The sequence below is a fragment of the Anser brachyrhynchus genome, assembly GCF_964034855.1.
Source record: "Anser brachyrhynchus genome assembly, chromosome: 3".
Classification (NCBI taxonomy): domain Eukaryota; kingdom Metazoa; phylum Chordata; class Aves; order Anseriformes; family Anatidae; genus Anser; species Anser brachyrhynchus.
Window position 1 is genome coordinate 7,267,689 of NC_137696.1, and position 13,927 is coordinate 7,281,615.

General features: G+C 37.5%; 1 protein-coding gene across 1 annotated transcript in view; it reads right to left on the minus strand.

Moving 5' to 3' along the window:
* LOC308193315 (protocadherin Fat 4-like) overlaps nucleotides 1-13,927 on the minus strand; it is a gene marked incomplete at its 3' end in the record, with an annotated part of 46,889 nt that overhangs the window by 3,444 nt on the left and 29,518 nt on the right. Inside the window, exons 30-41 of the mRNA XM_080587860.1 lie at nucleotides 13,391-13,559; nucleotides 12,246-12,454; nucleotides 10,686-10,865; nucleotides 9,838-10,057; nucleotides 8,360-8,496; nucleotides 7,497-7,640; nucleotides 5,064-5,308; nucleotides 4,675-4,784; nucleotides 3,837-3,968; nucleotides 3,174-3,310; nucleotides 2,290-2,487; nucleotides 1,155-1,249 (exon numbers count right to left, since the gene is read on the minus strand). Coding sequence (XP_080443986.1) covers nucleotides 1,155-1,249; nucleotides 2,290-2,487; nucleotides 3,174-3,310; nucleotides 3,837-3,968; nucleotides 4,675-4,784; nucleotides 5,064-5,308; nucleotides 7,497-7,640; nucleotides 8,360-8,496; nucleotides 9,838-10,057; nucleotides 10,686-10,865; nucleotides 12,246-12,454; nucleotides 13,391-13,559 — 1,976 coding nt within the window. The remainder of the gene's footprint in view (nucleotides 1-1,154; nucleotides 1,250-2,289; nucleotides 2,488-3,173; nucleotides 3,311-3,836; nucleotides 3,969-4,674; nucleotides 4,785-5,063; nucleotides 5,309-7,496; nucleotides 7,641-8,359; nucleotides 8,497-9,837; nucleotides 10,058-10,685; nucleotides 10,866-12,245; nucleotides 12,455-13,390; nucleotides 13,560-13,927) is intronic.

Here is a 13,927-nt window from a genome sequence, read left to right on the forward strand (position 1 = left end):
ATTTCGTTAGTAGATGCTATAAAACTTTCGTACATAGCCTGAAAATTCTTAGCTAGGTGCCATTAGCATAACTGAACAATTAGAGAAAAGAAGGATTAACAAACCCTTAATACCTAAATTTCATAACCAATATTGCATAGTATACCGTATGTCTAGTCATGCTTTTCAAAGTGACATATGGTCCGTTTCATACTTGACTTTTTATGATAAATACAGGTAGTGATACCTATGGCGTACCATGAACAGTAAAGGTGGGGAAAAGGGAAATTTGTTCTCATAATCCTTACTGTTTTCTCCCAGTTATTTAATAAAGAGATTTTCTTGCTGGATCAGACCATTGGTGCCATTAATCCATCATTCTGATAGAAGTTAGTACCAGCTGCTTCCAAGACAGGAGGAGCTCTAGGGGTTCCATTTAATTTTTACCAACAAGAAATTGGCGGCATAACAATGTCAAACTCATTTTTCCATTCTTCAAAGCTATTTCCCCTCAAAAGCACAGGACTTGATATTTCCAATGTAAATACATGTTTATGTATAATCAAAGTATTAGGTGTCTTCATTAACAACACAGAAAGGCCAAAATGTGTTTTTTCACTTTACTGTGGCCATCCACACATTGCTAGCTAATCCCCTAGGGTTGTAGGGGCTGAGACCTTGAAAAGCACTGCTGCTGTGCCACAAGGGGGATTTTCTCATTTGTATTAAGTGAGTTTGTTTTGAGGACTCGTCTTAGGACGCTTGTCAAAGAATGAAAGATTAGTACATCCTCTATCCAATCTGTGTCCACATGTGTATATTGGGCCTACAATCCATGAAAAATTATTAAATAAATAAATAAACTTGTTCCTAGGCTGTTGAAAATTACAGAAGCATTGAGGTAGGAAGGAATATCTTGAAATCGTCTAGTCCAACAACACTTCGACATTTGTCAGCTCAGGCCAAAGCCTTACAGGTAAGAACTGGCATATCTTTCTGACGGATTCCTGTGAATTCCCTCAAATTATCCTGCACTACATCAATTTGAAGGCTTAGCTTTTCATGAGGGCTGGCTGTATCAGCTCCCCTGTAAGCTGTCAGACCCCTATCTCAAAGGAGCTCTACATTTGTCACCAGATATTATATCAGAATAAGCTTCACAGTTTCATAAATACCTTTCTACTTCAGCAATGCTTTTTTCAACAACATTGATCTTCTGATTAAGAACAAGTACCACAATGTTTTTACTGGAGCTGGAATCAACAGTTACCTAAGAAATAAAGAAATTGCCTGTAAGGTTTTCTAAAGCATTTACATCTCTCTCCAAGATTGACTTTCAAAAAAAGACTCTGATGGTGATGCTAAGAATGAGAGATCATAACTTTTTACATCAGTAATTTCAATAGAAAGCAGTTTTTAAGATAGCATTCTAGGCAATTCTAAAGTTGAAGAACTTAATAAATTGTAACTGAACCAATATAGAACTCTACTATGCCTGTGAGCAAGGTTTCAGGGAAGAGTTTGCCGGATTTTCATATCTTGCATTCTCTTTGCATGCATGCAATTTCATGAAACAGATTTCCAAAATTAGGTATGGATAAATAAATCTGGATTTCTCTGCACAATTCCAGTTATACCTGTCAGTGATCTGCATGCACAAGTTATTATAAATGCAGTATTTAAAGGATGCTTATCTAATTTTATGTTTCAAATCTTCATTGGAGTGGATGAGACTTGGTGTAAAATGTATCTGCTGTGCATCTACATGGAGGTTCTTGCACTAATAAAGAGGATATCCTGGGGAAATTGCACCAAGGAGGGAGGAAGTGATATCAAATTGTAATACCTGATAACAACTCATAAGTCAAGGTAGATCTTTCTTTCCAGGGAAGAATAACTCAAGAGTAACTTTCTCCCAGAAATAGGTTAGATCCTTCCTCCTGTTCCTGTGCTCACAGTAATTGCCAAATGGTTCTCTCCAGTCTTATCCCAACCTCCCTCATCTCAAGGCAGCTTTGTTAATCTAGCCATGGCTGGAGTTAGTTAAGAGATTAATTTGTTCCATAAGCAGGTAATTGTCCTTTAAAAGTCAATTTTCATGTCAACAGATTTTTATCTGTTAAAGGAAACAGCAACCTTGTAATTCTGGCCTGAACATATGTGGTAGATACTGGCATTACCAACAGTCTCACTGCATGTTATTATTATTTTTTGTTTGTTTGTTTTTGGTCATTACCAAACCTAGTCCTTCTTGTATACACAGCTTTGACATGGAAGAAAATCAATACTATAAATAGCAATCTTTCTTACATTGACTTTTGTCTGGGCCGTGAGTCCTTTTCCACTTTGGTCTGCAGCCTGGACTTCCAGATAAAATGTCCCAACCTTTCCTGCTATAGAAACTGTAAAAATCTGCCCTGTATTTTCATTGATGTCAAATTCATTTGTTTGATGATTCACTAAACTGTACAGCAGAAGTCCATTGTCTCCTGAGTCTGGATCTGTGGCCTGGGTTTTAAAAAAAAAAAAAAAAAAAAAAAAGAAGAAAAGATGATTATGAGACTCAGTGTATGTCTTTTGGGCTGTTCATTACCCTTCGATCATAAAACTGCAGTTTTTATTCGTAAGACTGGACTATTTTAGGAAAGTGTTGTCGTATTTTTTCCCTTTGCACTAACAAAGTGGGACACAAGCTGTCAGAATCAAACCACGGGTATGAAAGGGGAAATAAATTTCCTATAAAGTCTAGGAGGATTCTACAACTGCAGGCATAAAGGAAGCAGACTATAGGAACTGAGAAACCTCCGACTTAGAAAGAAAAATACAAGAATTGCTCCATTTTGTATCTCATTTCCTATTTGGGTTTGATGGTAACAAAGCAAGTAATAGTACCAAAGAGAGAACAGTAGTCTGTGCAGTATGTAATCCTTGAGGCGTCATACCTTTAGGCAGCGCCAGGAGTCAGAACAGACTGCACATTCTTCTGACAGAACCACTGGTAGGACAGGTATGGACCAGTTCCCTAAACACCCCATCCTTCACCTGCATTATGATAAACCTGGATGGTGGGCAGAATTTGACTCAAGCATTTGAGAGCAGATTTAACAGCTCTTTTAGCCTAATTTAAATGCGAAAGAAATTCAAATCTTTCAAAAGATTTCTGTCCTTGTGAATAGTACAGACAGATACTCTACCTGAACTGTAATAACCGGATACTTGTATGGCACAGAGTTTGGTACCCGAGCAGAGTAGACGCTTTGCAAAAATGCTGGCTCTTCATTTACATCCTGCACTGAGATTGTCAGCATTGCCACGTTTGGAGCAAACAGGCCTGTTAAACAAACACAGGTTATCTCGAGTGCTGCTCAGCCTCGTGTCTGCAACAACAAACATCAGCAAGGCACAACTTTCAGAGGCCAGGGCAGGCTGTGGCTTTACAGCAGTATCTCGGCTGCATGTGAGGATGAAGGAGAAGGAAGTGAACGCAGTTGAGACGTGCCCAGAGGAGCTCTGTTTGACTTCCGGGACCCTGGGGAGAACAGGCAGTGCACAGCTGGCTTTGCTATACTGGGCAAAGGACAGCCAGGTCCCTCCAGTTCATGCTATGGAGTCCAACGCCCAGGTATTACGTTCTTTTCTGAGACCACAGTAAGACCCTGTGAGAGTTTGCACCCTTGGAGGAAAGCTACTGCTTTTCTCTGCACAGCCTCGACCTTCAGCTGCTTGTCTTTCACACCAGACTTTTCAGTTGAAGAGAATCTTGATTCCTATAGTTAGTTGCAAATACAGAAGGCAAAGAAATATCTTGCATTCATTGCCCCTGATTGAAGTTGGAAAGCCCTTCACAGGAAAGTTACCTGAAGACTGGACTGCAGCAGATGAGACATTCGCATTTGCTTCAATTACAATCACATACTGAGAAGTCTCCTCATAGTTCAAATTAATTCCCGTTTTCAGCTCACCACTTTCTGGATCCAACCTAAAATGACCTGAAAGGAAAAACATGCACCTCCGTTGTTATAGCTGCCATTTCACCTGTGGCTGTCCTACCTTTTGTGTCTCATTTTCTCTTAGGATGCTTCCATGGGCCCTCTCCTCTTACAAATATGAAGTGCTTCACTACCACTGGCTAAGCAGTGGACGCACCACAGCTTGGGGGGCACCTCAGAACAAACAAGCCTTAAACATGAAAAGGAGCAGCTACTTTGAAAAATAAAACTGCAGCCTCTTGTTGCACACATTTTCCAAGTTTTCTATCAGTTTTTAATTACTCCTGGTTTTTGTGTGCAAATGGAGTCATATCACAGCTGCAAAAGCTGAAGAAGGCCAGATGCCCTGAAAGGTGCGAGTGTAAGGAAATGATAGACTAAAAGAGATTGGCAAGGAGGAAGCTGCTTGTGTATGAAAGCTTCATCTTAGCTTCCTTAGCCCAAAAATTACCCTAACTTAAGACCATCAGAACCCATTGGCAAGTTATAACCACATCTTTAGCCAAAGGAGATTAACAAACTCTCATGCTGAAGAGCTCTGAAGGAAGTTCTTTGTGTGCTTTTATTTTTTTTCCTCCAAAGAAATTACACACACTTTTATCCTTGCTCTCCATCTCCTCATTTAAATACAGTGGCATCTACCACACAAAAGACAGGTTAGCATGTTAACTTAGTTATTTCAAGTCCTAAGGGAAATAGTACTCACCTTTTTCATTGCCAGATACAACTGTATAAACAATCGGTTTTCCTAAAGTTTCAGCCACAACAAAAGTGTAAATTAAATGATCCACTCCCGTGTTTTCCAACACTGAAATGCTAATATAGAAGACAAATGATAAAACAATGTTAAATTTCCCAGCAGTTGTTGTGCTGAAAGGCTTCAAGATTTAAGTCCTTAAGAATAAGGTATCTGTGGAAAATTCTGCCCCATCCCCTCTAGTTGTTTGCCACAGCTCAAAACAACAATAAAAACTAATGTCCTTTTGTGCACACCAAAGGGGACAGCAATGCTATGATAATTATCTTCAACTTTCAGCTTTACTGTGTTTTCCACTACCTGACAAATATGTACCAGTTACATTATGAAAGCCTCACCTGATTTGGCTCTCATTAAACTGAGGAACAAATGGACGGTTGTCGAACACATTAAGAGTAATCACAGCAGTGCTGTTTAAAGATGGAGAGCCTTTGTCCTCAGCCATCACTGTTAACCGGATTTCTTCAGAACTAGGCAGGTTTCCAGTTGTTATTATTTTCCCCTCGCTCCTATCTTCTATCAGGAAGAATGCGCTGAAGTTTATATCTGGGAGGATGTAGTATTCGATAAGGCCATTTTGCCCCTGCCATGAAAGGAACACAACTTTATTAAGATTAAGATAATTAAAAATATTAAGTTTAGACGTGTAGATGGGGGTACTTATCCTAGCAAGAGAGTAACCTAAAGGAGCAATGTCACTTTTGCTTGCAGGACCATGTAATTTTCGTGCTCCCAGTCCTGTAGCACAGACTCGCCAGAATCTTAGTATTTCCATGCTTAAATTGACAAAATGCCAGAGGCATTTTACTTAACTAGACAGAATCAGGACTCACAGCTACTTCATGCTGAAATTGTAACACTAGAGCAGCAGCAGCCAATGAACAGAGTAATCGTCATGTTCCCCCCATCCCCGAAAATTAATTTTCATGCTTTATGTATGGCCCCAAGACCCATACATATTTATAGTCTTAAAAACACAAGCTTATATAACAGTGCATTTAGGGAGATTTTATGTCCATAATGACCTGGAGCTTTGCACAAACTTTTAGACCACCATAGCTCATACAAAAACATTAACTCAATAGTTTTGAAATCAAAGTTCATAAACCAGAACATATAGATTTTTCAGAGAGAGGGTTGGAAGAGCAGGATATTGCTAAGTGAAGTGAAGATTTATTTTTCTGCTAGACTCCCCACATGATTTTGGACAATGAGCTTCAGATTCCTCGTCTGTCAAAGTGAGTTACAAATAACTATTCATTTTCCACGGGTGCTATAAAACTTTCCCCACACTGTAAAATGTACAGAGAACTATATTTTGATAGCGATATCAGTAGTAATAATGAATTTCCAGGATAAGAAATCTCATTAAAGTACTAAATAAAACTACATGCACTGGGAGTACATGTTGAAGGGTAGGATAAACACTGAAACAAGGGATGTAAAAAATGTCTAAATGAAAATTTGGGATTATCTATGGTAGGATGGGTGCTGATGAAAACAAAGCAGAAGAAAATTCAGAAGTAGTTTGTGAGTTACACAGCAAAAATGGAAAAAAAAAGTCTTTAAAGAAAAAATATTAAGTTTAGACATGTAGATGGGGGTACTTAGCCTAGCAAGAGAGTAACCTAAAGGAGCAATGTCAATAAGAATAAGCTAAAGTCCCTTGGGTCCTTGTGGCACTTTGAGGAGAAGTGCAGCCTCCCCACTGCTGTGAGTATAAGCCCTATTCCTTCCTGCCTACACTCACATCACTTTCATCACTTTTCTAAGACAAGCCTTAGGGTTTACCCTATCACTCTTTGCTCTGTATTTCTGAAAAATGTTATATTCTCTTCTCCCATGGCTCCACAGAAGCAGGATCAAACCCTGCCATGAGCATCTATTGTCAGTATGTAATCTGTAAATTTGTGATTATCTCAGGAGTAGGGAGGAATAGAAACAAAGTCTAATATCTTCAGAGCTGGACTGTGCCCCACAATCCTGACAGGGTACAGAGCAGAGGACCAGACATGTCTGAAGGACGACAATTTCATTAGTTCTTCATGAAGCATTCTCAGTCTAGCAACATTCATAAAACAATTTTTTATATGAAGTAATAGCAAATATAACAGAAAGGGCCTTTCAATTATTTGCAGCCATATATCTCAACTGCTGCTATTATAAACAAAGTTTTGCATGAAATATTAGGAAGACACCTGATATTCATGTTTTGCTGTCACTTCCAGATGTTTCATCTTTTAAATTGTATAAATAATATTGATGTTGTCGTGATGATCTTACTGACTGATATCTCTCCTGGTGCCTGGACATTACCTGGTGTGGGTGCAGTACAGATCAATCAGTCAGTTAAACAAAATTACTTATAAAGGTGGAAACAGAATTAGCTGGGGTATAGAGGCATTTGGTGAACAGACATTTCTATGTTCAATCCAGCTACATGATGCTTAGTTTTTAAAGAATCCTCCATTTCAGAAGTTCAAATAATTTCACAGTCACTAAATTGCTTGAGTTCTTACATATGTCTGAGAGACTAGTACAAATCCAAATATTAAGGGGAATAATTAAGGCAAATGTAGCTGAAAAAAAATTGCCCAAAGTAGATCAGCATCAGAGCAGAAACAATAAAATTCCTAATTTCCAGTTCACAGTGCTGCTAATCAATCATAATTTGCTCTCTGCTACAGTTGGTGTTTCATATCAGTAGAACAAAGAAAAGTATATTTGGGCTGCAGCTTAAAGCAGTGTCAAAATCAAACAGGAGTAGTTACCTGATCTTTGTCGTAGGCGTGTACAGTTATGATGTGAGCACCAACAGGATTAATCATGTTTATAGAAGTGGAATAGGAATTCTGATCAAACACTGGAGCATTATCATTCACATCAATCACTAGAACAGTGACAGTGGTGGTTGCCTAGAAAAAAAAAAGGTTTATTTATTAAATAAAATAATTTTAGAATATTTAGGATGTCTTATTTATTTCTTAAGTAGTTTTGTTATTTGCATATGCAACAGGAAGTATAAATCAGAATTTGAAAATGGTGTAATAAACGACTGCATTAGGTTTAACTTTGTGAACTCGACATCAAAGATCTCTACAGAATTTTAATACAAAAGAAGCAGGAATTTAAATTTGCATTAGGATTCTTCTTCTTGAAAGGTTTCAGAATGGTTAAGAATAGGATATGTTTAGGAAGCCATATGTCCTACTACCACTGCTAGATGCAGATAAGGGAACTTGGGATGTTCTACTACTGTTAAATAAGTGTATAATACCTTTTCAAATAAAAGCAATATAGCAGGATTAGAACAATCGACTGAAAATTACTTTTGCTGCTATGAAGTTAACACAGTATTTATAGTACTAACTAAAAGCATAATTCCTGCACACCCGCAGAGGTTAGTCAGCAAACACTTCAGGGACAAATTCTACCATGCATGATTATAAAGTATTTCAACTATTTATGGAAGATAATATTCCTCAGCATGGACACCACGGGCAAAAATCTGACCCTAACCATGATTAGGAGACTAATTTATGTTGCACAATAACTGTCTTTGATAGACCTACCTCCCACTAGTTCAAATCTACTCTGACTGGAAGTGTCACTCTTCATTAGAAAGCTCTTTTACCTGATAGAAAGGGGCAGACTTGTTGTTGACTGCATTCACTGTCAGGTTGTACTTATTCATGGTTTCATAGTCTGGAGAATTCTTTATCTTAATGTTCCCAAGTATTTCATCTATTTCAAATATATTTCCTCCACCATCTGAGATACAATCAAAGAAGCTTTATCAGTGAATACATCTTTGAAACACATAATTAACTACACTCTTAAATGTTATGTTTAGTCGTATCTTGAGCTCATCGAAACCAGTCTTTAATATCATATAGATAATGTAGAAGAAAAACAGAAAAGATTGAGTGGATGAGCATTTGAAATGTGAGCCAACACAACAGGTCAACAAATTCTGCAGATTCACGTCTCACTCATAAATTAATAATGCTTGAGCCATGTAAACGATGATGGACAGCACATCGGAGTTGTGGGGTAAATCTCGAGAAACAAGTTCCTCCTAGTCTGCACAACTCTGTGAGGCTAGAGGAGATCAGAGGTGTTCATAGGCACTTTTACAGTCCTCTGACCTTCTGTATGTTCAGTCTCATTTGCTTGTTGCTGAGCATGAACACTGTAACTAGACAGTGCTCCTGCAAAATCTCTAAGATGACGTGTCACTGAATTTATTCTGGCTCTAATGAAGGTAGACTAAGTAGCACAGAGATCTAAAGAGAAATCAACATGACTGCTGAAAGACACAGCAGTGAGCTTTACTGTCTTTGGCTTCCCTGGTCCAAAACCACCCTAAAGTCTGTGTGCATATTGGAAATAAAGGACACTAAAATATACATAAACCTTATATACATTGCTCTTGATGGTACAAAAACAAATATTTCAATGCCTACAGGCTTTGGTGCAGGCAGCTCTAAATCTCCATCTCGGTAAGATTTAGAGGCAGTGGCAAAAGGGGTGCTCTTCCCAAGTGTAATTCCATCAGCTACCACAGATAAATGTGACAGGAAGCACAAACCAGAGCTCTCAGTCACTGGAGTTCACAAGCTGTCATGTTAATGTAAAATTAAGTTAAAGGTCCTTTACATTAATAGCCTGGGCAGAGATCTGAGGTATCAGAGTAGGCAACCTGCTGCCTGTTGTGCCACTTCTGCTGCAGAGGTAAAGTTGTCCAGCACAAGGGTGAAGAAAGCAGCTCTCTAACAGCCCATGATAGTGTTTCAGGTCCCTGACACACTTGTGATACCATTTACATCTGATCTATGTAGCTGTAAAATGATCACAGTTGACTAGCTGAGGAGAGGTTTAATTTAGTAGTATTTAAAACAGTTGTAGGTTCTGCAAAAGAAGCTGCTACTCAATCATTGTGAAAGTTATACGAGCACAAATTAGTAAAATACTAAGTCAGGTGAAATTGAACCTTCTCAGCTTATGTGGAAAGGAGTTAGGAGCTAACTCACATAATGCTATTTACACTCATAACAGTGTAACACAACAAAGTGATAGTTGTTCCAGTGCAGTAAGTGAATCCCTTGTTACCTGTAAGGCTATAAAGAATAAAGGCATTGTCTCCTGTGTCTCTGTCGGTTGCTGTGACTTTTCCAACTACGAATCCCACAGCCACATTTTCATTAACACTGAATGGAGTCACCAGGTCAAACACAGGTGGCCAGTCATTAACATCAATGATCTTTATGACAACTGTGCAGTAACCCCTTTTCTTCTCAGGGATTCCATCATCTTCAGCATATATCACAACCTGTAAGTTACACGATTATTTGAAAGGAGAAATCATATAAGCAGGTATTTGCATCAGGATTAAAAAACTCTGTGTGAGTTTTAAACTCAGTGGATTCTTAGAAATGTAAACTCAAGTTCTGAATTCACTTCAAAATAATTATTGAAAACTTCAGGCATATTTGATTAACAACAACAAAAAAAAGTCTTTACATACAACCAACAAATTCAGCATTTTTGCTTGAAGCAAAATAAGATTATAAAAAATATTCAGCAGTAACAGCAACAGTAAAGAAGATAAAATGATCATCTTATCTCCAAGATCTCAGTCTGGTACAGATTCAAGCAAATAGACTACACTGAATACGAGAGCTGTCATTGTGAAGTTAGTTATTCATGTGCTGAAGTGTTTGAGAGCTTGCAAGATTGGTGAACTATGAGCCTTGCTTGAATTTCAGGTTAGGCATAATAGTCTACAGGCAGCATCTTGCTTTAATAATGCACCACATCTTGAGATACTCATATTCTAAAACTGTGCGTAAAATGTTAAAGCAATAGCAAGCTAAATCAAAACAAAAATGTCACCAATTATCCAAGGAGAAGATAAAAAGTTCTGAAAAACTAAGAGGTTTCAGAAATCTAAAGCAAACCTGATACTCTGTAGGTTCCTCTTCATAATCAAAGGAGGCAGTGGAATAAAGAATTCCAGTTGCTTCATCTACCCGGAATTTTAGTTTGTCTCCACTGAGAATGCCATATGTTAGTAAACCATTTCTACCTGTATCATTATCCTGAGCTTTCAGCTGGACAATCTCAGTAGCAGGTAAATTCTGTCAATGAAAAGCAGATTGAGGCTGTGACAGGGTTTGGTTAGTTGCAATTTCTTGAATTATGTGATGGGGGGAGACAGACACTGCATACACTTAAAGTAGTGTAAACACTTTAAAATCAAAATTATACAATTCATTCAGCATAGTGAGAGAAACTCTTGTTTTCCTGAATTTACAGAACAGACTATTTCCCCTCCATGTCACTACCTATGGCAGTGATCTTCAGAAACAAAATTGCCATGTTTTAGAACTGGTCAAATATTAATCTCAAGTGTCTGACTTGCTGTTAAGGAATTATTCATAATTAATAGCCTGTACTCCTTTGAAATTAAAGAGATGTTCTCAACTTCAGAATCATGTTTCTGTCTGAACACTATTTGGCTAATAATTATTCTTTTAAAAATACATGATCTATTTCTTCTGTTAAAATGTTGTTTGCATTCAGATGGACAGTAAACATCAACATTTCACTCGCATGGCCATTTGAGACCTGATCTCAAGTTATGTGATCCAACTTGGTATCCAACAAGTAATTCTGTGTAAATATTTCACATGGAAATCAATTTTTGAGGTTGGGAAATGCGACACTAAATCTTCTCCATTCAATCAACTGGGAACATTAAAAATAGGTGTAATAATTAAAAATATATTTAGCTCAATGTTAGAAATGGACTAGATTTCAAGTTAGTTGTAGCTGTTAAGGACAAAGTTCATGAATCAGCCGATAAGCTCAAAGGCAAGGTATGTGGTATACAAAATATAAACGTCATCAGTTTTTTTGTTTGTTTGTTTTTTAAAGTAACAAGCAGATTAAAGCATGCAAAATGCTGAAAAGCGAAACGTTACCTAGATCCTGTTGCATAATTAAATGCTGTGGCTTCCATTGCATGCTATTGTAACGTAATAGCCACAGACTGAAAATTGGCTTGTTTTCTGCCACCAATTACTTATTGGCAAGAAGAGTCATAGCAGATAGTGTTTGAACAAGAGAAGTATGCTAATTTAGAGAAGACTTGTTTCTGCTACTTCTCTGCAAAAACTTCTTTACAAAAGACAAAGCGAGTCTGTCTGTGAATGTACTTGAAGATGCTCTGTGAACAAAAATGCAACATAGGAGTGGCTATTTTTTCTTTCATGGAGCCCTGTATTAGCAAAAGATTCACTTTTCCTTCAATAAGTCCACACTTCTAGACCATTCTCTATGTATTGGGATTTTCAGGTTGAACTAAAACCTAAAATATCACATGGCAGAACAGAAAGCCTGTCCAGTTTCAGTATGTTTACTCGTATACTGAACACAAGCCCCCCCCAGCCTTTTTTTGGTAATTACTATTTGAGGGTTCATTATAGTGATTCAGTTTGGATGACATCTTTTTTTACCTCTTCCAATCTTTGTTCTAGCAGAGAGGATGGGAAAACTGGAGGGAAATCATTTTCATCAATGACATCCACGTGCACAGAAACTTCACTGAATATGCCGGCGTTGGACGAATCTGTTGCTCTCACATTTAAAATAACTGGGAAATCTTCCACTATCAATTTCTTTTCTGTTCTTATGATCCCAGTGGATGAATCAATAACAAAATACCCTGGTTAAAAAACAACAGAAAAAGAAGTTACTGTGTTTATGATTTTATTAGTTAAAACTGAAGACATGAAGACTTCAATGCAAGCTACATATTATTTATATGAATATCGCATGCTACAGTTTTCTTCAAAGAATAAAATAAAATTCAACATGGATTTTCAAGAATGTCCGACATATCCATGGCTACAATTAACAAAAACAAATAACCAAGAAGGTCAGAATGGGAAAACCAATGGGGAGAAGTTCATTCCACCACTCTCTGTTCAGCTGGTCTTTGTTTCTGCTTCAGTAAGCAATTATTTTATTTCCTATGAAGTCCTCTTCTGAATGAAGATGAGGGATGCTGCGGATAACTTCTGTGAGACCACAACTTCAAACAAAACACTTTTCATAAAGAGAAGTGCAAACTGACTACATCTGATGACCCAATAATATTAGCTTTATGAGTTTAATATTAGTCTAAAAAATAAAAATAAAACGCATGACACAAAGCACTGATACACTTGTCCCATATATACTCATGGTACACACTTGTGTTTAAGAAAACGTTGCTGAATTAGGTGTGGGTTTTTTTTGTTTGTTTGTTTGTTTTTTAACCAGCAGTTTTTATGCTGATTTAGGTATTCTTTCTCCAGTCACTGTAACTTTTTGCCTGATCAGGTACTACCTGATCTTTCTGTAGCAGACAAAAAAGCACATACAGCCAGTGTAGTCAGATCTGTATCATGTTACTCTAACTAATCTGACAGAAATTCAATCATGTGCCTGCACTTGATCCATATCAAATTTGTAAATCTGGTTGATACATACCCAGTATTCATGGCTGTAGAACTGCGATAAAAGCAAAGGGAGACAAGAAGCAATCCAAAACATTGTTGTCTGCAACAATAGTTCTTTAACATATCATGTTCCTTGTTAGTTCACTTAAAAAGCTTACCCTTTTCATTTCCAGACACGATGCTGTATATCACAGGGACATTATACAACACGCTGATCTGTACAACAAATGAATCTGGCAGTATCTTCTCACTCAGAGGTGTAGGCTGATAGACTGCTTCAGAGAACACTGGGAATGAAATGTTGATGGGAGCTATGGTTACTGACACCTGCAGAGAAAAGAACGTGACCACAAGGGTTACACTTTCATGTTAAGCAAAATTTTCTTGAGGTATGCTATAGTAGAAGTTTTAAACTTTTTCAGTAAGAAAAAGCCTAGGATTGCTGCATGCTGAGTTTGACACCTTAACATCTCGAAGGTAGCAAAGGTTAGTTTAAAAAAAAAAAAGTCATCAACCTCACTAATTTAAGTTCAGATGTATTTTTCCTAAATATACAGAGGGATTGTTTCCAATTCCTCACATAGAGCAAATACAAATTACTTGTCTGGCTAAACAGCTCTCAGAAGGAGGATCTATATTTGTAACAAATTATTCCACTGGAGTATGTATGACCAGAGCAGGATTTTGTAAGTACA